The sequence below is a fragment of the Zootoca vivipara genome, chromosome 16 (assembly GCF_963506605.1).
Source record: "Zootoca vivipara chromosome 16, rZooViv1.1, whole genome shotgun sequence".
NCBI classification, from domain to species: domain Eukaryota; kingdom Metazoa; phylum Chordata; class Lepidosauria; order Squamata; family Lacertidae; genus Zootoca; species Zootoca vivipara.
This window is the reverse complement of record NC_083291.1, coordinates 41,506,366-41,528,641: the sequence shown is the minus strand read 5'-3', so window position 1 is coordinate 41,528,641 and position 22,276 is coordinate 41,506,366. Positions and strand designations below refer to the sequence as shown.

The 22,276-nt window shown below is 45.3% G+C and overlaps 1 protein-coding gene across 11 annotated transcripts in view; it reads left to right on the top strand.

Moving 5' to 3' along the window:
- Nucleotides 1-20,805, top strand: part of MBD1 (methyl-CpG binding domain protein 1) — an 83,217-nt gene extending 62,412 nt beyond the window's left edge. For all 11 annotated transcript variants that reach the window (XM_060269118.1, XM_060269121.1, XM_060269116.1 and 8 more), the window contains 4 exons: nucleotides 14,887-15,102; nucleotides 16,400-16,507; nucleotides 17,319-17,438; nucleotides 19,123-20,805. In XM_060269118.1, coding sequence (XP_060125101.1) covers nucleotides 14,887-15,102; nucleotides 16,400-16,507; nucleotides 17,319-17,438; nucleotides 19,123-19,584 — 906 coding nt within the window. In that variant the 3' untranslated portion in view covers nucleotides 19,585-20,805. The remainder of the gene's footprint in view (nucleotides 1-14,886; nucleotides 15,103-16,399; nucleotides 16,508-17,318; nucleotides 17,439-19,122) is intronic.
- The last annotated feature ends 1,471 nt before the right edge of the window (nucleotides 20,806-22,276 follow it).

Genomic DNA, 22,276 nt, shown 5'->3' with positions numbered 1-22,276 from the left:
GTTCATAGGAATAGCAGAGTCCTTTATGACGTCACCATGCAATTGTCTGGATCCTGGGGGCCCCCTCTTTCGGAGCAAATTGCAGCGAAAATACACATCCAAATTTAATGAAACTTCAGGGGTCTCTCAAGCACAGTCTAGTCTCCCCTTCCCCTGATTTTGGGGAGATTTCGAATTGCCGTTCCGGAGATATTACTTTCGATTTTGCCACTGACTTCCCATCCCTTTTTAAACCCCGTTCCTCCGTCCAAATTGCTCAAATTTTAAACTTTTCCTTACTCACGAGTTCCAATTGTTCCAAATCCAGGTTGGGAAGGATCCACCGCTCATTTAGGTCGGCTCAGAGCTGCGCGCAGAAAGGTAGCAATCGGCTCAAGAGCTTCGCCTTCGACTTCACCCTCTCTTGTCACCCCCCAAAGGGGGGTTTACCGGGAGGCAAAGGAGGCTCAAAAAATAGCTCAGCTGAGACCACATCTCCAGAAAGCACAATCTGAAGCTTAAAAACAGGGGTTGTGTCGCTCTCACTTTCCCCCTTCTCCTTTTCTGCGCAGGGAACCTCGGAGAACGCGAGGTCCTTGCCGATCCCTAATGGCGGGTGGAGCGGAAGTCCGGAAAGTATTTTCACACACACACACACACACACACACACACACACACACACACACACACGTCTTGTCATTGATGTTATCCATCCTGCCTACCTGTGGAATGAAACTAAACATTCAATAGTTTATACCAATTACTGGTACTGCTGTACTCATGTCATTCCACACTTTAGCAGAAGTAATGAAGGGTAGAACCTCCCTGGACAGTGGCTGCCACCTGTCATGTAATAAGGCTAGGGAGGCTGATTGGCAGAAAGTTCAGCTAATGTGATTTGCCGTACAGAGCAATGGAAGTTGCTGCCTCCTGTGGTGATCTGTACAAAATAACTTAGGACTCAGCTATACAGCTGCAAATATAACGTTTTAAGTGTGTTTTAAGTGCATTATACAAATGTGACACCAGATGGTGATTGTGAGCTCATGGCAAAGTGTGTGTGTGTGTGTGTGTGTGTGTGTGTGTGTATGTATGTATGTGTATGTGTATGTATGCTTTTTATTAACTTTTCATTACAACATGCACACAACACTTAAGAAACAAACTAAAAGGACTTCCGGTCTACCGCCTTTGCTGAGCAGTGAGGACCGCTGAGAGCACCACAGACCCCCAGAAGAACCCCAGATTGAGCTTTCTGGGGTCGTGGAGACTCAGCTGTGCCCAGAAACATATCCTCTGCTCCCCGGGAAGCTCTATTAAGAGCCTCGAGAGCGAGCGGAGTGGAGACGTGGGCACCTGTGAGGAGATTTGCTACCGGTACCTTCACAGCGTGATGCTCCGAGTGGACAGCCTGTTGAGCGGTGGATTCTTCCAATTTAAAAAGAATTGAAGACATTGGACACCGTGAGTAAAGGAAAAGGGATTTTAAAATTATAAATTCGAAGAAATTGGCCACGGGAGGAGATTTAAAAACGGAAGTCGATCTCCCCCATTGAGCAAACTGAGAAGCAGTTATCTAGCCAGAAGTTGGAAAGTTTGACAGGAAGTTTTTTTAAAATTCCAAAGAGTGAACCTAAATTCTCCCCTTGAAGCAGGGTAAAGGAGAGAAGGGCTGAACTTAAGAAAAATCCCTGTAAAAGATTTATTTTGGATTGGGGAAAGTCCCCCTGTATGCTGGTATCGGGTCTTTGGAGGGATCAGTGAGCAGCCATTATGATGTCATAAAAGGAAGGAATTTGTTTACCTCTTTGAGGTTGTGAACTGTCAGTAGTGAAGAGAACATAAAATATAGGATATTGAATGCCAAATGTTCTCTTCATAAATGTTTATATGAGTAAAAATGTATGAAGAACTGAAAATGCTGTCTTCCACTGCCTCCTGCAGTTTGGTCAAACTCATGTTCGTAGCTTCGAGAACACTGTCCAACCATCTCGTCCTCTGTCGTCCCCTTCTCCTAGTGCCCTCAATCTTTCCCAACATCAGGGTCTTTTCTAGGGAGTCTTCTCTTCTCATGAGGTGGCCAAAGTATTGGAGCTTCAGCTTCAGGATCTGTCCTTCCAGTGAGCACTCGGGGCTGATTTCCTTCAGAATGGATAGGTTTGATCTTCTTGCAGTCCATGGGACTCTCAAGAGTCTCCTCCAGCACCATAATTCAAAAGCATCAATTCTTCGGCAATCAGCCTTCTTTATGGTCCAGCTCTCAGTTCCATACATCACTACTGGGAAAACCATAGCTTTAACTATACGGACCTTTGTCGGCAAGGTGATGTCTCTGCTTTTTAAGATGCTGTCTAGGTTTGTCATTGCTTTTCTCCCAAGAAGCAGGCGTCTTTTAATTTCGTGACTGCTGTCACCATCTGCAGTGATCAAGGAGCCCAAGAAAGGAAAATCTCTCACTGCCTCCATTTCTTCCCCTTCTATCTGCCAGTAGGTGATGGGACCAGTGGCCATGATCTTGGTTTTTTTTTATGTTGAGCTTCAGACCATATTTTGCGCTCTCCTCTTTCACCCTCATTAAAAGGTTCTTTAATTCCTCCTCACTTTCTGTCATCAAGGTTGTGTCATCTGCATACCTGAGGTTGTTGATATTTCTTCCGGCAATCTTAATTCCGGCTTGGGATTCATCTAGTTCAGCCTTTCGCATGATGAATTCTGCATATAAGTTAAATAAGCAGGGAGACAATATACAACCTTGTCGTACTCCTTTCCCAATTTTGAACCAAGCAGTTGTTCCATATCCAGTTCTAACTGTAGCTTCTTGTCCCACATAGAGATTTCTCAGGAGACAGATGAGGTGTTCAGGCACTCCCATTTCTTTAAGAACTTGCCATAGTTTGCTGTAGTCGACACAGTCAAAGGCTTTTGCATAGTCAATGAAGCAGAAGTAGACGTTTTTCTGGAACTCTCTAGCTTTCTCCATAATCCAGCACATGTTTGCTATTTGGTCTCTGGTTCCTCTGCCCCTTCGAAATCCAGCTTGCACTTCTGGGAGTTCTCGGTCCACATACTGCCTAAGCCTGCCTTGTAGAATTTTAAGCATAACCTTGCTTAGTTAGAACCTATCCAGTTCTAACTGTAGCTTCTTGTCCCACATAGAGATTTCTCAGGAGACAGATGAGATGTCAGACACTCCCATTTCTTTAAGAACTTCATAGAATCATAGAATCTATTGCGAACACCTGGAAGGAGCCAAGAACACCAACGAGAAGTGAATGGGTCGATAAACTTTGCGAATACCTAGAACTAACTAAACTAACAGATTTGATACACAATAAGCCTAGAGACAAAATTAGAAAACAGTGGGAGTGCCTCAACGATTATCTAAGGAAAATGGGAGTGGGGAACAGAACATGGTTGTGTTTAGAATAACTATACAGGATTGTTTACAAGAAACTTAGAGTGTTTATTTTTTTCTTTTACAGTACTTGTGACAAGGTGATATTGATTTAGGTTATGGGATCGGGATCAAGTACGAATGTTAATGAGATTACGATTGGTAAATAGAGGACAATATAAGAAACATTGAAGGGTAAACCCCTGTGTATAGCGCGGTGGAAGTGACAGAGAACGAGGTGAATTAAGTTGAAAGATGACTGTTGAATCAGTCTGAATCGCCTTTCTTTTCTTTTCTCTTCTTTGCTCTTTTTTATCTTTTCTTTTTCCGACTTTTTTTGTATTTCTTCTTTTTGATACTTTCTATATTTTCTTTTTCTAAACCGAAAGATACATTCCATTGGTTAGGCCTTAGCTCCCGTCTATCGCTCTTTTATTTCCTTATCAAACTTTCCTTACAAATGTCCTATTGGACTTTTAAATTTTGATAAGAAATTCGAATATAATAAATATTAGCAGTATAGGTAGGAGTGTAATGTGCGTTGGTAAGGTATGTTTGTGTAGGTAATTGATTTTTGTATATTCTTTGTATGATGTATGGTATGAATGTATGTGTATGTACTATTCTTTGTTTTATCTTTGTGCAATAAATAAATGAATAATAATAATAATAAAAATAAAAAGAATCATAGAATCATAGAGTTGGAAGGGCCAACTCCCTGCCAAGCAGGAAACACCACCAAAGCATTCCTGACAGATGGCTGTCAAGCCTCCGCTTAGACCTCCAAAGAAGGAGACTCCACCACACTTCTTGGCAGCAAATTCCACTGTCGAACAGCTCTTACTGTCAGGAAGTTCTTCCTAATGTTTAGGTGGAATCTTCTTTCTTGAAGTTTGAATCCATTGCTCCGTGTCCGCTTCTCTGGAGCGGCAGAAAACCCTCTTCTATATGACATTCTTTTATATATTTGAACATGGCTATCATATCACCCCTTAACCTTCTCTTCTCCAGGCTAAACATACCCAGCTCCCTAAGCAGTTCCTCATAAGGCATTGTTTCCAGGCCTTTGACCATTTTGGTTGCCTTCCTCTGGATACGTTTCAGCTTGTCAGTATCCTTCTTGAACTGTGGTGCCCAGAACTGGACACAGTATTCCAGGTGAGGTCTGACCAGAGCGGAATACAGTGGTACTATTACTTCCCTAGATCTAGATGCTATACTCCTATTGATGCAGCCCAGAATTGCACTGGCTTTTTTAGCTGCTGAATCACACTGTTGACTCATGTCAAGTCTGTGGTCTACCAAGACTCCTAGATCCTTTTCACATGTACTGCTCTCAAGCCCAGTGTCTCCCATCCTGTATTTGTGCCGTTCATTTTTTTTGCCCAAGTGTAGTACTTTACATTTCTCCTTGTTAAAATTCATCTTGTTTGCTTTGGCCCAGTTGTCTAATCTGTTAAGGTCTTTTTGAAGTGTGATCCTGTCCTCTGGGGTATTAGCCACCCCTCCCAATTTGGTGTCATCTGCAAACTTGCTCAGGATGCCCTCAAGCCCATCATCCAAGTCATTGATAAAGATGTTGAATAAGACTGGGCCCAAGACAGAACCCTGTGGCACCCCACTAGTCACTTCTCTCCAGGATGAAGAGGAGCCATTGATGAGCACCCTTTGGGTTCGGTCAGTAAGCCAGTTACAAATCCACTGAATGGTAGCATTGTCTAGCCCACATTTTACCAGCTTCTTTACAAGAATATCATGGGGCACCTTGTCAAAGACCTTGCTGAAATCAAGATAGGCTATATCCACAGCATTCCCTTCATCTACCAGGCTTGTAATTCTGTCAAAAAATGAGATCAGATTAATCTGACATGACCTATTTTTCAGAAACCCATGCTGACTTTTAGTGATCACAGCATTTCTTTTTAGGTGCTCACAGACCGTTTGCTTAATGATCTGCTCTAGAATCTTTCCTGGTATTGATGTCAGGCTGGCTGGGCGGTAATTGTTTGGGTCCTCTCTTTTCCCTTTTTTGAAAATAGGGACATTTCCTCCTTCAGTCTGCTGGAACTTCGCCTGTTCTCCAGGAATTTTCAAAGATTATTGCCAGTGGTTCTGAAATCACCTCTGCCAGTTCTTTTAATACTCTTGGATGTAGTTCATCTGGCCCTGGAGACTTGAATACATCTAAACTAGCCAAGTATTCTTGTACTATCTCCTTACTTATTCTGGGTTGTGTTTCCCCTGCTGAATCATCTGCTCCATATTCTTCAGGTTGGGCATTGTTTTCTTTTTTGGAGAAGACTGAGGCAAAGAAGGCATTGAGGAGTTCTGCCCTTTCTCTGTCCCCTGTTCGCATTTCACCATCTCCTCCTCTAAGTGACCCCACTGTTTCCTTGTTCTTCCTTTTGCTATGGACATACCCATAAAAGCCCTTTTTTGTTGCTTTTAACCTCTCTGGCGAGCCTGAGTTCATTCTGTGCTTTAGCTTTTCTAACTTTGACCATTTTGGTTGCCTTCCTCTGGATACGTTTCAGCTTGTCAGTATCCTTCTTGAACTGTGGTGCCCAGAACTGGACACAGTATTCCAGGTGAGGTCTGACCAGAGCGGAATACAGTGGTACTATTACTTCCCTAGATCTAGATGCTATACTCCTATTGATGCAGCCCAGAATTGCACTGGCTTTTTTAGCTGCTGAATCACACTGTTGACTCATGTCAAGTCTGTGGTCTACCAAGACTCCTAGATCCTTTTCACATGTACTGCTCTCAAGCCCAGTGTCTCCCATCCTGTATTTGTGCCGTTCATTTTTTTTGCCCAAGTGTAGTACTTTACATTTCTCCTTGTTAAAATTCATCTTGTTTGCTTTGGCCCAGTTGTCTAATCTGTTAAGGTCTTTTTGAAGTGTGATCCTGTCCTCTGGGGTATTAGCCACCCCTCCCAATTTGGTGTCATCTGCAAACTTGCTCAGGATGCCCTCAAGCCCATCATCCAAGTCATTGATAAAGATGTTGAATAAGACTGGGCCCAAGACAGAACCCTGTGGCACCCCACTAGTCACTTCTCTCCAGGATGAAGAGGAGCCATTGATGAGCACCCTTTGGGTTCGGTCAGTAAGCCAGTTACAAATCCACTGAATGGTAGCATTGTCTAGCCCACATTTTACCAGCTTCTTTACAAGAATATCATGGGGCACCTTGTCAAAGACCTTGCTGAAATCAAGATAGGCTATATCCACAGCATTCCCTTCATCTACCAGGCTTGTAATTCTGTCAAAAAATGAGATCAGATTAATCTGACATGACCTATTTTTCAGAAACCCATGCTGACTTTTAGTGATCACAGCATTTCTTTTTAGGTGCTCACAGACCGTTTGCTTAATGATCTGCTCTAGAATCTTTCCTGGTATTGATGTCAGGCTGGCTGGGCGGTAATTGTTTGGGTCCTCTCTTTTCCCTTTTTTGAAAATAGGGACATTTCCTCCTTCAGTCTGCTGGAACTTCGCCTGTTCTCCAGGAATTTTCAAAGATTATTGCCAGTGGTTCTGAAATCACCTCTGCCAGTTCTTTTAATACTCTTGGATGTAGTTCATCTGGCCCTGGAGACTTGAATACATCTAAACTAGCCAAGTATTCTTGTACTATCTCCTTACTTATTCTGGGTTGTGTTTCCCCTGCTGAATCATCTGCTCCATATTCTTCAGGTTGGGCATTGTTTTCTTTTTTGGAGAAGACTGAGGCAAAGAAGGCATTGAGGAGTTCTGCCCTTTCTCTGTCCCCTGTTCGCATTTCACCATCTCCTCCTCTAAGTGACCCCACTGTTTCCTTGTTCTTCCTTTTGCTATGGACATACCCATAAAAGCCCTTTTTTGTTGCTTTTAACCTCTCTGGCGAGCCTGAGTTCATTCTGTGCTTTAGCTTTTCTAACTTTGTCTCTACACGTGCTGGCTATATGTTTGAATTCCTCTTTGGTGATTTCCCCCTTTTCCCATTTTTTGTACATATCCCTTTTAAATCTTCACTCAGTTAAAAGTTCTTTAGATAGCCACCCTGGCTTCTTTAGGCACCTTCTGTGCTTTAGCTTTTCTGACTTTGTCTCTACGCGTGCTGGCTATTTGTTTGAATTCCTCTCTGGTGATTTAACCGTTTTTCCATTTTTGGTACATATCCCTTTTAAATCTCAACTCTCTTAAAAGTTCTTTAGATAGCCACCCTGGCTTCTTTAGGCACCTTCCATGTTTCCGTCTCATTGGTATTGCCTGTGCTTTTAATATCTCCCTTTTAACATACTCCCAACCATCATGAACTCCCTTCCCTTTTAGTATTTCTGTCCATGGAATCTCACACAGCGTTTCCCTAAGTTTTCTGAAGTCGGCTTTCTTAAAGTCTAGTATTTGAGTCTTAGTATGCTTGGTTGCTCCTTTCTGCTGTATAATAAACTCCAGAAGAGCATGGTCACTCCCACCTAATGATCCTGCCACTTCTACCCCACTAACCAGGTCATCACTACTGGTTAGGACCAGATCTAAAATGGCTGATCCTCTTGTTGCTTCTCCCACTTTTTGGACAATGAAATTGTCTGCAAGGCTAGTGAGGAATCTGTTCGACCTTATGCTCTTGGCTGAGTTTGACATCCAACAAATATCAGGATAGTTGAAATCCCCCATTACTACTACCTATCTCACTTCCTTTTGAATGCTTGGTCATCTGCTCCAGGAAGGCTTCATCTGTGTCCTCAGTTTGGCTTGGGGATCTATAGTAAACTCCCACAATGAGATCACTCTTATTTTTCTCTCCCTTAATTTTGACCCAGATACTCTCAATATGGCTTTGAAGTTTTAAATCCTGGATCTCTTCAGAGGTATACACATCCCTGACGTATTACGCCACTCCTCCTCCTTTCCTGTTTGGTCTATTTCTCTGAAATAGATTGTATCCCTCTATTACTACCTTCCAATCATGAGACTCACCCCACCAGGTTTCAGTGCTGCCTATTATGTTGTATTTAGTTTGCTGTACCAAGAGCTCAAGTTAATCTTGTTTATTTCCCATTCTCTGTGCATTAGTATACAGACATTGAAGACCATTGATCATTCCCCCATGTCTCTTATTTAAGGATTTATTCCTCCCACCACTAAGTCTGCATGCTGTTTGCTCCATTTGGTCCTTGACATTTGGGTGATCATCTTCAGCACTTGGTAGATTCTTACCTTCAGGACCACTGTCTCCCTCCCCCACATAAGTCAGTTTAAAGCCCTCCTGATGAGGTTTTTGAGTTTCATGGCAAAAACATTCCTCCCAACCCTTGTGAGGTGCAGCCCATCACTTGCCAGAAGTCCATCTTCAAGAAACTGCAGACCGTGATCTAAGAATCCAAACCGTTCCTTCTTGCACCATTTGTGAAGCCAGTTGTTCACTTCCCCTATTTTCCCCTCTCTCCCTGGGCCATGTCGTTCAACTGGGAGGACAGATGAGATGACAATTTGCGCGTTTAATTGCTTCAACTTCCTGCCCAGAGCCTCATAATCACTTTTGATCTTCTGAAGGCTATGGCTAGCAGTGTCATTGGTTCCCATATGAACCAAAAGGAAGGGGTATTTGTCAGTGGGTTTTGTGATTCCTTGCAGCCATTCTGTTACATCTTGGATCTTGGCCCCGGGGAGACAGCACACCTCTCGAGACGTCTTATCAGGCCCACGGATCACTGCTTCTGTACCCCTCAGTAGGGAATCCCCTATCACCACTACACGCCTCTTCATGGGCTTGGTCGGGATTCTTCCACGTGCTGTCCCTTCCAAGGTTACCTGCATATTCCCGGAGGATTGACTGCTGCTCGTCTGCATATTTCTGATCAACTGTGATGAGGGAGAGATCTTCAAATGGAGTCTGTTTTTCGTCTTCCATGTTAAGGGAGAGCACTTCAAATCGACTGTGTAGTTCCAAACCAGGGGTCAGCGAACTTTTTCAGCAGGGGGCCAGTCTACTGTCCCTCAGACCTTGTGGGGGGCCGGACTATATTTTGGGGGGAAAATATGCATGAATTCCTATGCCCCACAAATAACCCAGAGATGCATTTTAAATAAAAGGACACATTCTACTCATGTAAAAACACGCTGATTCCCGGACCGTCCGCGGTCCGGATTTAGAAGGCGATTGGGCTGCATCCGACCCCTGGGCCTTAGTTTGGGGACCCCTGTGAATTTAAACACTCAGAGCGATCCCTGGGCCTTCTACTTCTATGAGTCATGTTCCTCCATACATCTGGCTCCTGTGTTGGGGAAGTTCTTTATTTTCTTTGGCAGATCTTGCCCTAAAATTCCTAATAAAAATGTTTCCGTTTTTTTAATAAAAGTCATTTTAAACATTATTTTCAATTTATTGTAAATCATTTCCCAATATTTTAAAACTTCTCTACATTACCACCACATATGATAAAAAGACCCTTCTTTTTCTTTACATTTCCAACATATATTAGACCCAGTTTTGTACATTTTTGGCATATTGACTGGTGTAATATACCATCTGTACATCATTTTCATATAATTTTCTTTCAACAAAGAGCAATCTGTAAATTTCAAATTTACTTTCCAAAGTTTTTCCCAGTCTTCAAATTGTACATTATGTCCAAAGTCTTGTGCCCATTTAATCATAATGTTGTTCCTTTTATCTCTTGACTACCTACTTTAGCATTCCAATCCCCTATAATGAGAAGAACATCCTTCTTTGGTGTCATTTCTAGAAGGTGTTGTAAGTTTTCATAGAATTGGTCAATTTCACTTTCTTCAGCACCGGTAGTTGGTGCATAAACTTGGATTACTGTGATGTTAAAAGGTCTGCCTAGGATTCGTATCAAGATCATTCTATCATTTTTGAGATTGCATCCCAGTGCAGCTTTTGCCACTCTTTTGTTGACTATGACCAGGCATCTCCAAACTTTGGCCCTCCAGATGTTTTGGACTACAATTCCCATCTTCCCCTACCACTGGTCCTGTTAGCAAAGGATCATGGGAGTTGTAGGCCAAAACATCTGGAGGGCCGAAGTTTGGGGGTGCCTGACTATTACTATTTTTGCTTCTTTCTTTCAAAATTTGTTCCATTTTCCTTTCTTTATCTCTTCTTTGGATTATATTTTGTTGGATGAAAAAGCCATCCAACATCCCATACGGTATTTATATAGGTTCCCTGATTTAAGTTGTTATCAGAATATTCTCTTCAAGTCACCCTTGCCTTTTCTAATACTTTCTCATCATTTAAGACATTTTCACTAATTCTCCATCTTCTTCTTTTCCTTCCTTCTTTTATTTCCATCCTAGTTGGGTTGTGGTCAGATACTGTTTTTGATTGAATGACTGCTTTCTTTATTTTCAGTAATAAGTTTTTTGAAATCCAAATTGCATCAGTTCTCCCCGCAGAATTTTTTGCTTCTGAATACAGTCGTACCTCGGGTTACGACCACCTCGGTTTGCGAACAGTTCGGGTTACGAACTGCGCAAACCCGGAAGTGTTTTCGCCGCGCGCGCGCATAAGCTGCGATCGCGCGCTTTGCGCATGCGCAAAATGGCGGCACCCATCGCGCTCGGTTTGCGAACTATTCGGGTTACGAACTGCGATCCGGAACGGATCGCGTTCGTAACCCGAGGTATTACTGTAATGTGTAAATTGTTTCTCATTTGGGCATTTAACTCCCCATGCATCTTGAAGATTGAAATGTTCTACTACCGGTAGTTGAGAGAAAGTTAGCAGTAGTCTCCCTTCTTTACTTTCTCTCTCTTGTGTTGTCCTGTCCATATCAAGTGAGGTAACACCATTGAAATCTCCCAATAAAATGATCTTTTCTTCACTATAATCCAGCAGTTTATCCTCTAATTTTTGGTAAAATTCCGCCTTCTTTTCGTTTGGCACATAGATTCTGACAATAATTTTTTCTTTTTGATATACCACTTTTATCACCATCATTCTCCCTTCTTCATCCTTAAATAAGGGCTCCGATTTTAATCTTGAGTTTGCGTACCGTGTTTCTCTTAAAATAAGATACTGTCTTATATTTATTTTTCCTCAAAAACAAACAAACACGGTGGCTTATTTTCAGGGGATGCCTTTTTTTATATTAAGTATGGTACAGTTTAACCTATCACTATGGCTTATTTTCGGAGAAACATGGTGTAGAACTGCACCTCTTTTCTTTACAACATCAAAGAAAATAAATTCATCACCTAGTTTTAAATTCAATATTCAATATATTTTAAAAAGTTTTACAAGCATTTTCATAGTGTTTTTTTATATGCATCTAGATTCCACCTTGTTCTCACGACTGTTGAGAGTCGTTAGCTTAGATTCCTTTATACCAGTTTTCATCAGCAGGCTCAAATGGTGAAATGGATCTTCCATGTTCAGAGGCAGTATCTCTCCAAACAGCGGGGGAAGGCTGCTTGTGAGTTGCTCTGGGCACCTGCCTGGCCTTGTGAGAATAATGCTGCCATGCCCACTAGCAGTGCGCCCCTGTGATGCTGGGGCTGATGGGACTTCTAATACAAAACATCTGGAGGGCAGCAGGTTGCTAAAGGACAGATGGTTCTGTTGGTTTGATTCCAATTACTAAATTATTTCTCCTAATTCTTGGTACTTTAAACATTAATGTGATGTGGCAAAAAATTCTGCTTCAAGGCCATTGGCTGCCATGTGCAGCTGCTCCAACTCAGTCTGAGAGTGGCATTCAGCAAAATAATGTGCTAGTGCAAGGATTCATGCTAGTGCAGCCCCCTCCTCACCAGCCTCTCACTGTCCCATATGTGCTCAGGACAGTTGAGGGAACCCCTAGAACAGATTGAGAGGTCCCTAGGGGAGGAGAGAGGGGGACATTCCATATGCTGACTGGGCATCAAGGAGTGGCGTGCAGGCAAGAGGACGGCAGCAGCTGAGCAGGGTGGAGATCCCTCTTCCTCCTTCCTTTGTGCCTGGGGTGCCAGGGATGGAGCCCGCTCAACCCCTCTGCCAGGCACAAGTACTCTGTTCCTCTTTTATCGGCAGGCAAGTCATTGTTCTGAGCTTTTTTCCAATGTTGATTTGAGGCCTAGTTCCAGGAAAGGCCTGACCATCACTGATGCAAATTTTCAGTATAACTTCTCCCTTTCTTCAGACGCTTATTTTTTGCAACTGCCGTGTTAAAAGGTTAAGCCTGAGATGCCCTTGCCCAGACCACTTAAGGATATTTTGATGACTGAACAGGGATTTACCGGGTCTGCATCTAAGCCCACCTTGTGTAGTTCAAGGAAAGCTGCTGTTTAGGAATTGAGCACTACAGTATTGATTGCTGCTCTGGCATCATCAGCAAACTCTGTTATGCACATGTTGCAGTTATTTTGATCTTTCTTGGGGCAGTAGGTTTATGACCTGGCCCACCTGGATCTCCTGCTGGGGCAGAATAGCTGAGTGAAGTGCTGCTGTCCATTTTAAGTATTGATGAAGGGTCTCGGGGCTGATTTTTATTTAAATTGACAGAAGGATGCAAGGTGAGGGGAATAAGATGGTGCATCACAATTTCTGAATGGAAACGAGAATTCTCTCTGGCGGAGCTAGATTGTAACGAGCCCGCTATTGTCGTGATCCCAGTAAAGGAATCCCTTCTGGTCCTGCTCCAGTTCATCTTCCTCCAGTGGAATGGGAGTTGACTCTCCCAATGTGCCTACTAGTGTGGTGGTGTTTGGCAATGAGAGAGGCATGGCATAGTGCTTCAGCACCCACAGATCAGCTGGGAGCGCATCCTTTCTGTTGATGGGTCTGTTTGCAGGAAGCTTTGTCAACTCATGAGTCTCTGCTGTACCTCAGAGATAGAATGGCAAGAAAGTGGCTCACAGAAAAAGTCCCTAGGAGGGAAGGAAGGCTGTGTCACACGTGCTGGGAAACCGGGATGCTCCCAGATTTCTGGGCAATCAGAGCAAGAGGCACGTGACTTGTAAAAACCTGCTATGTACATTGAATCAGTGCTTGACCACCCCTCTTCAAGTTACCCTGAGTATACATATCGTAAACTATGAGTGGACAACATGCATTTTGCAAAGCATTCTAAGTCTTCCAAATCCTACTTCTACTTTGTTTTGTCAAACATGATTCTAGCCTTTCTGGTTGCAGTAAAGTTTGAAAACGTAATGGCAAAAATATCAACAGCACACTGTCTTGGGTCCCTATACTGAATTTTCAGGGCATTTTGAAGTTTTAACTTTCTGTAGCAAGCTTGTATTAGAGTAGGTACACAGAGCTAGCCAACAAACTGTGAGCTGTGTTAAAACTTGGTGCAACTAAAATGTTTGTGGCAGCTTCTCAAGCGCCTGTCGTGACATAACCCTTTTAGTACAGTGTTTCCCAACGTTTTTTTGACCGTGGTCCCCTTCCAACCTTGTTTAAGAATAAGAATAAGAATTTATTTATACCCTGCCCATCAGGACTGCAGCACTACCTTCCTGAAAGCTGCTCTTTAGAAATTGAGCCCTACGCCCCTCGGCAACATCTGCTAGGTGCTGGGGTGGATTGCACCCTGCACCTTGCGGAGTCAAGCCCAGGCTGCCACCTGGCCCAGCACCACCCTCTCCCACTGGAAACCAACCAGGACAGTTCCAAGAAAATGCACATGGCAAAAAGAAGTGCTAGGCCACCCCTTGGTGGGCCACCTCCATACCTGCTTGTGATTGGCCAAGCTGATAGCCAACCAATCAGATTTTAAAAATAAATTATTTCCCCCCTTTTCTTCTCACTTCCTTATGTGGCCTCCTAGCCTTGTGCTGTGCCCCCCATATATATCGGGGGGGGGGGCAGGAGGCCATATAGCCCCCGTTAGGAAACACTGGTTTAGTCCATAGAAGTGAACCTGGTCAGATAAAGCATGCATTCCTGTGGCTGTGGCTGGTTGGAAGAAGTTTTCTTTGGGTCCTCCTTGGATACGCAGGAGCAGGATTCTCAGGTGCTCTGCTTAAAGAAATTCTGTGTTGTGGGGGCAGAAGGGGGGACGACTGGTTCTGCAAGCTGAATGAAATGAAACAAATGAATTTCCTTCCCATTGGCCACAGAGGGCAGGCAAATCTATGTAGAGTATAGAAGCACCCTCCCAACCAGAGTGACTGGCAGCCCTGCTTTTATTTTCTCAATGGCTCTGGTATTTTAAAGCTTTAATCTCTGCAGCAATAGGGGTTGAAATCTTCATGATGCCTCATCCTGTACCTGGCACCCAAATGTCACGGTGGTTTGATGCAGATGCAAAGACACCTGGAGGACCCCTGTCACACCTCAGTAGCAGAGCACAGACTGTGCTTGCCGAAAGATCCAGGTTCCCTCCCTGGAATCTCCAGTTAAAAAGATCCGATGGCAGCTGAGGAGGAAGACTTCTGCCCATCTCAGCCACTGCCAGTCAGAGCAGACCATGCTGCACTAGATGGGCACACTGGGTCTAAGGCCACTTCCCGTGCTCCTAATCTGAACCTGCCCCTTCTCCTCTCCCTCCTGCCCCGGCCCCCTTGTTGCTGCAGGAGTCTCCTTCAAGCAGGGAACAGGTGCATTTGCCTAGGTTGCAGAGCCCAGAGGAGCCTGAACAGCAGCCAGCAGTGAAGTGGAAGAATGAGCCAGAGATGAGTGGCTCAATTTTGGCCCAGGACTTGGCTAAGGACCGCCCCATCCTGCCACATGTCAAAGAGGAGTCAGAAGTACCTCGACACCCCACCCCACCCTCCCAAGTCCTGGTAAAGGTGAGTGAGTGCATTCTCCCTTGATCCTTCCTCCCCTGGCAGTTGAAATGCCCAATACTGAAGTATTTCTTCCACGGAGCACCAGATCCTTTTTGTGGAAACAAAGTCTTGAAGTTCTAAAGACTTGGCAAATAAGCTCGGTGAACATCCCTGGGGGAGGACGTTGCAGAGGACGAATGTCAGCATTCAGAAAGGCTGGCTCTTTATTCACATAGTTCTAGTTACAGGTAGGTAGCTGTGTTGGTCTGCTGTAGTCAAAACAAAAAAATTCCTTCCAGTAGCACCTTAGAGACCAACTAAGTTTGTTATTGGTATGAGCATGGTATCTGAAGAAGTGTGCATGCACATGAAAGCTCCTACCAATAACAAACTTAGTTGGTCTCTAAGGTGCTACTGGAAGGAGTTTTTTTCTTTATTCACATGTCAGGATAGAGGGCTCCAAATCAAGGAAAGATCCCTCTGCTCCCACACACACACACCCCACTGCTTTGCCAGTCAGCGGGAATCAAGCTTCCCAACACCTAACTGCAAGGTGCCCAGCCCTTGACACATGCCTCATCCTGTTCCTCCTTGGCCACAACTCTGCAGGCAAAAAGGGGGGATTCTTCCCCAAGGAGGCTCAGTGACCCAGCAGCCTGGACACTGAATTTAGAATTGGAGTCGTCGTCGTCGTCTGCTTAATAACTCACACCAATCATTTTTAGCAGCAAAAATTATTTGCATTAGTAAAGGAACACAAAAAGAGCATCTTGGAGGTTTGGGGTGCTCTTCAAAGTTGATGTGGGGGTTGCTGTAGAGCAGGGTCCCCAAACTAAGGCCCGGGGGCCGGATGCGGCCCAATCGCCTTCTAAATCCGGCCTGTGAATGGCCCAGGAATCAGCATGTTTTTACATGAGTAGAATGTGTCCTTTTATTTAAAATGCATCTCTGGGTAATTTTGGGGCATAGGAATTCGTTCATATTTTTTTTCAAAATATAGTCTGGCCCCCCACAAGGTCTGAGGGACAGTAGAGCGGCCCCCTGCTGAAAAAGTTTGCTGACCCCGTAGAGGGCTGGAGGAAAGGTGAAGTCCCACCCCCACATTGTTGGGATTTTGCCTCTTGTTTTTCCAATGTATGGTGGGGAGGTTGCAAAGAGGCTTCTTGTCCTGTGCAGTGCATCTGGCCATTTATTCCTTCCATTGCCCATTTATTCTGAGCCATAGGAACCCTTGTAAGTGAGCATATGGAGTGAGAGCACATTCCACATCTGTACAGAATTAAGCGCCTCGGCTTTAATACACTCTGTTTCTGCATAGCAATCCGACACCAGACGACCTGCTGTCAGCCTCATTGCCACCTCTCCTGTCGACAAACGGGAGCATGCAGAAGCGGAGGGGGACCACCAGCCATCCAAGGACTCTCCGGTGAGCCCACAATCAGGACACATCTTCCTACCTGCTGGCCTCAAATGTTCCAGCTTTTGGCTCATAAAACTTAAAAGCACTGCTCTTTTTAGTGTTTCTAATACAACTTGGAATCAGAGTGGTGACATTCATCAGAAGGTTTCCAAATGCCATTGTTAGGTTAAAAGAGATTCAGTATACCAAAAAAGAAATATGAAATGCTAATGCCTGGGCTGTAGGGCTTGAGTGTTCAAAATCACCAGTGGTGGGTGCCTCTTTCCCAGATATTGCTTTTTATTCTATTATATATTTATTTATACCCCACCTTTTTTCCTGACGGAACTCAAGGTGGCTTGCAGATAAAAACAAGAATTGCTAAAAACATAGAAGCTAGTTTTGATCCTTGGGCTCCTACAGTATCACAGCCACTCCTTTGTTTTAGACATCTCCACAAAATGCTTGTTAAGTCCCTTCCTTCCATACTTCTAGTAAGGAAAAGCCCACAACTATTGTTACTCCTCCCCCCATTTTTTAATGCATGAAGCTTAATCTAAACTTAATATGGTTAATTGCCAAGGCTGTTAGTCACATTGGCTGCAGTCGTGATTTGGTAAGGACAATGTCACAAAGAACTGAGCACCACAGCAAGTCGACCACAAATTCATCCTGGCCTTGTGCTGCAGCAGATTTAAAAAGAGTTGCTTCCAGCCTTGTACCTTAATATCACCGCTGTCCATGGTCTCCCATCCTTCTCTGTATGTCAAGTGGTGCTGTTTGCTCTGGGGGAAGTTTCTGAATATTAAAAAGCTCCATGTCTTTTCCTTTCCTCCAGGTCTCAGCAGGACTTCCCCAGTGTAAGAGAGGGGGGGGAACTCAGGGCAAGGAGCTGGTGGTTCTGGATGATGAAGATGATGAAGAAGTGGAGCACCTGCAGCAATTGCGCCCCCCAGTGGTGAGTGATGAAGTTGTTTGTGGCAACTGGTAAGATCCCTGGGCTCTTTGACTCAGGGAAAAGAGAAGGCTTACTTTGTAAAACTGGACTCTGCTCCACACGCTGGCAGGAACAATGCTGTGAGTGTGGCAGGCATGGAGGGAGAGGTGCAATTCTGGTGCAATTTATACAGCACCCCCATTGCAAAAACCACATGGAGATATTTGTAGGTTCATGCCATTTGCAGAAGTTTGAGGTTGATTGATTTATCTATCTAAAATATTTCTCTACAGCCCTTGAATTCAACATGTCTAGCGCCTTTTGTGATAACTAATAAGAAAGGCAATTAGAAAAGCAATGAAACAGTAAATGACCTCAAAAAGACCTGATCTCAAAAGGACCGCAATAAGTGGTCAAAAGTCTTTGCCAGGCGCTTAAGAGATGCTGGCGTAGGGGCCAGTCAAGCTCCCTGGAGGGCAAAGCACCACTGCAGGAAAGGCCTCTTCCCCAGTGCCTGAGCAGACTTAGTGGGAGAAGTCCAGAGTCCAGGTCGCAAGGCATGGGATGGGGAACCTGTGGCTCTCAAAATTTTGGTGGAGTACAACTCCCATCATCCCTCACCCTTGGCCATGCTGGCTGTAGCTGATGGGAGTTGTAGTTCAACAATCTCTAGAAGACCACAGGTTCCCCATCCCTGCTGTAAAGATAAGCAGCAGCACTTTAAATTGTGCTCAGAAATGGGCCAGACTGAGTGAATCTCTTGAAGCCTTAGCTAGATATGTTTCTAATGTCTGGTCCTAGTGAATAGCTTAGCAGCTTTGTTTTGAACTAACTGTGGTTTCCATGCACCAGATAGTAATAAAATGTGTTCTAATATGGAAGTTTCCAGGGCAAGGCTAAAACTTGGCTTTCTCTTTGGAGAAGAGATTTCAGCTGTCCCACTGCTCTTGGCCAGTGGAGGATGATCTGTGCCACGGAGAGCACTTTGGCTTCTAGTGACAACATTGTGGGTGGATGAGCACCTGCAGATTGCAAGCCTTATCAGGGGGAGGGCAGTCTCTGAGGGATCGGGTGGAACATGACCTTCCTGGACAGAGATGCCACCCACTGGCATTACTTGATTATTGCAGATGGGGGGACCATCTCTTGCAACGAGGCATTTTTTCACCTCCTGCACCCAGACAGAAAACCACCTTCTGCTCGGTGGAATAAGCCATGGGCAAAGGTTGAGAGGGCAAGTGTTAGGCCATAGTCCTTTCAGTCCCCTGTCCACATCCTCAGAAGCATGGTGCTCCAGTGCTCTCAGTGCTCTAGACACATCCGTAGGCTGAATTACTGAGATCCCTTGGCCAAATCTTCTGCCTCTTCTGTAAACGGAAATGTATCACTTCCTCTGAAATACTTTGCTCTGCACCCATACATAATAGCACTGTCACACGACTGGAATTGAGGGGACTAGGTAGTATCTGTTGTGAATGGGGGAAATGGCAACTCAGGTAGGGTTTTTTTGGGGTGGTGGGACTACTGGGTTTGGGGGAAGTTGCATACTGCCCCGTTTTCCCTTGGAGTCCCAAACTTTGAGGCAGTAAGTGAAACGAAGAACATTTTGCTGCAGCCCTCACAAAACAGCCCAACTCGCGGGGGCCATGTTGTGAAGGAGAGAGGGAGATGGTATGAAGCCATTCTTTTGTCTCTCCTTCCACAGATCATGGAGATTTATAGCCTGGGTGGTGCGCAGCCCCTTGCCCAGTTGGACAGCGTCCTGCATGAGCTCTTGGCTGAGCTGAATGAGATCCCTCTCCCTGCTCACTGGGAGGTGCTGTCTCCGCTTTGCGGCCCTGACCTGCGTCTCGTCCAGCGCTCAGAACACTCCACCGTGTCCTCGGCTGCCATCTACATCCGCCCAGGCCTCTTCTTCCAGGTGGTGGTGCGGAACCTGCCCGTGCCCCCTGAGCACGAACTCTATGCCAGCCACCCTGCCCGCCTCACCACAGTGGACGAGGTGGTGGAACTCATCTGTGACCTGGAGGCCTATCGGCTCTGCTCTGGCTGGCCTGCAGGCTGGCATGCCGGGCAACGCTCCGAGGCCTGTGACGTTCTTGTCTATTCCGGTTGCTGCCCACAGTGCCGGCTCAACCCTTGGCCATCAGGGAGAGGCGCTCGCTGAGAACTGAGTTGGGAGGGGGAATTTGGGGAGAGGACTTGGCCCTGTGGGGCAGTGACTGGGAAGAGGTTTTATTTTGACACTGGAAATGGCTTGGAATATCTAAAGGGATCATTCCTTGCCATAAATAGCTTTATATATTTTCTCTCTTTGCACAGAAAGTCCCATTCCTCTTGTTGTCTTCTGCCTCTCTCTGCTGGTGAGCTGCTTCTGTGTTTCTGGCACAGAGAGACATTCCTCTCGGAGACTCGATTCCTGTCTTCAGTCGCTTGCTTGTCTTCTGCCAGAGAGTTGCAGTGGGAGCTCAGGGTCCATTGCAGTAGCTTGTGCTGCTCCCACTTTGCTGTGCTTGTAAAGCCTCCCAGGTTGCTATGAAATGGGGAGGTGGAGGCAGCTTATGCATCAGCCTTTCTGTCCATTGCTCCCGCTTGGCTGCCCCCTGCCCTGTTCAATTTAGCCCTGTCCTGGCGACTCCTAGACCAGACGCAGGAAGCCTCTCTTTTGCTATCTCCCTCTCTCTCTCAAAAAAGTCCCTCTGGCTGGGACCTGGAATTGCCACCTCAGGCATGTTTTTCCTTTGCTTCAGGGTTGCTGAGTTCAGATGGTTTATTCTGTTTCTGAGGACCAGGAAGGTTTTTGTTTTGGGCAGCGGGAAAGACTAAATGGATGTTGCTGGAGTGGAGGCTGAGAGATTCTGGGCTGTCCTGTTCAGGGAAAGTTTTACAGAAGCCATAGCTGCATGTCACTTGCTGACTCCTGGTTTTGTCTTGTGTCTTCCTTCCGTGTGGTGGTGGCAGCAGCAAATGCCCCACAGCCTTTCCCTTGCTCCTCTCACTATCAGTTTTGTGTGTGTGTGCTGCTTTTCCCTCAGAAGAAAATAATGAAAGTATTCTGGAGGAGGGTGGGAATAAATCAGAACTGGTCTCTATTTTTTTAATGTATTAAAAAAATTAATAAGCAAGCTCTGCTTTGGTTTCCATGTCTCCGTTCAGGTGAGAACAGGGGTGGTGAAACTGTCGCCTGGATCCTGCTCACCAACTACTTCCAAATCACCTGCCCGCCCCTGTCTGGGCAGGTCCCTTTTCAGACTCTGGTGCATCCCCATTGCTGAAGAGGTCTTGGCACTCAGGAAACTGGAAGCAGCCCTCCTTTCTTGTTCCTGAGCATGAAGACCACCTTCTAGAAGCACTGCACTAGTGGGAGATGACATGCCTTGGAAAGGTGGGCGGGTGGGAGGGGTAGAAAGGGAAGAGAGGGTGGGGAAAAGCGAAGAGCAAACCGCAATGCGACACATCCCTACTGACAAATGCACACTTGACTTGCTGAATTCCAAACTCCTCTATTTTGGAATGTTTTGTTTTTAGGAGCAGGCTTCCAGGCATCATGGAAGGACTACAAGAAGTCTTCCATGTCCTGCTCTCTTGTGTGCATATCATATGGCCTTTGTGGGGCGTTCAACGGCATGACTCCTTGCCACCTGGTGCTGCCCTCCTGCCCCCAAAGATTTTGGGGGGCTGGCTGCTGTTTTGCCATTGCTGGTGCCCAGAAAATAGTTGCCCACTGCTGAGACTTTTGGACAGGGATGGGAAAGCTGTAGCCATCCAAATGTTATGGGACTGGGACTCCATTGGCTCTGAGGGCTGGAGCTGAGGGCAGTTGAAGTCCAACAGCAGCTGGAGGAGCACAGCTTCTCCATCCTTGCTTAAGCACTTTTTCCACACTCGGCTTCCAGGCAAGCTTGAGTCTTACAACACAAAATTGATCATTTGTTGGCTTCAGGATAATCTGCCAGTAGGAGAGTGTCTGCGTGTCTGCCTGCCTGCCTCATGTTCTCTCCCCCCTCACCTCCCCAGAGCTTGAATAGAAAATAGGCTCTTGCATAAAGAGACACTAGAACCAGGGTATCCCAAATATGCTCTGAAAGTAATGAGCAGAGCATCCTGTCTTCTTTCCTGAAGGATGTTTGTCCCGTTTCAGGACCAGTGGACCTGTCTACTGTCCACTGAGTATGTGGCCAGAGTATGTAGCAGAAGTAGGAAGGACTGGCCAGGACTATGGATACCCTCTCTGAACACATGAAAATAAAAAGGCACCCAAGTAGCCTATCTATAAAGCAGATGTGTACATCTGTGTTCTTCAGCTTCTGCTATTTACAGAAATGATTCCTTCCTTGAGTACTTTAACTCTTACAGCTGGGGAAAGAAGTTGGATTCTTCAGAGTATTAAGTGAGGTATGGAATACACATTCCCATTTCATCTGCTTTGAAACCCCTTTTAGTCTAGCAAAAAGAGAACTAGTGAGAAGATCAAGACTTATGTGTAGGACTGGCAAGTCTGCTCACACCTCTGGATTCAGTGGCTTCCTCCATCTGCTGCCGACAGCATTTCAAGCTTGTATCCAGCAGTTGGAGGTCTAGAACAGTAGAGTGGAGGGACCTTTCTTAGGGGATGGGCTATGTTTCCTTGAGGGAATCTTTGGGGATCACATGGGGGGTAAGGCCAGAACTGGCAATGTGCCCATTTGCTTTCTGTCTCCCTTTTCCCCTTCACCATTTCTGCTCCAAATCCACACCCACCTGATGCTGCAGTTAGGCTTAGGGAAAAATACCCCATTTGCCAATTAGAATTTTTTAAAGAATCGCTTTACAAGAGAGTTCTGCATCCAGCCCTGATTTCAGTACTTCCATTGTGTCCC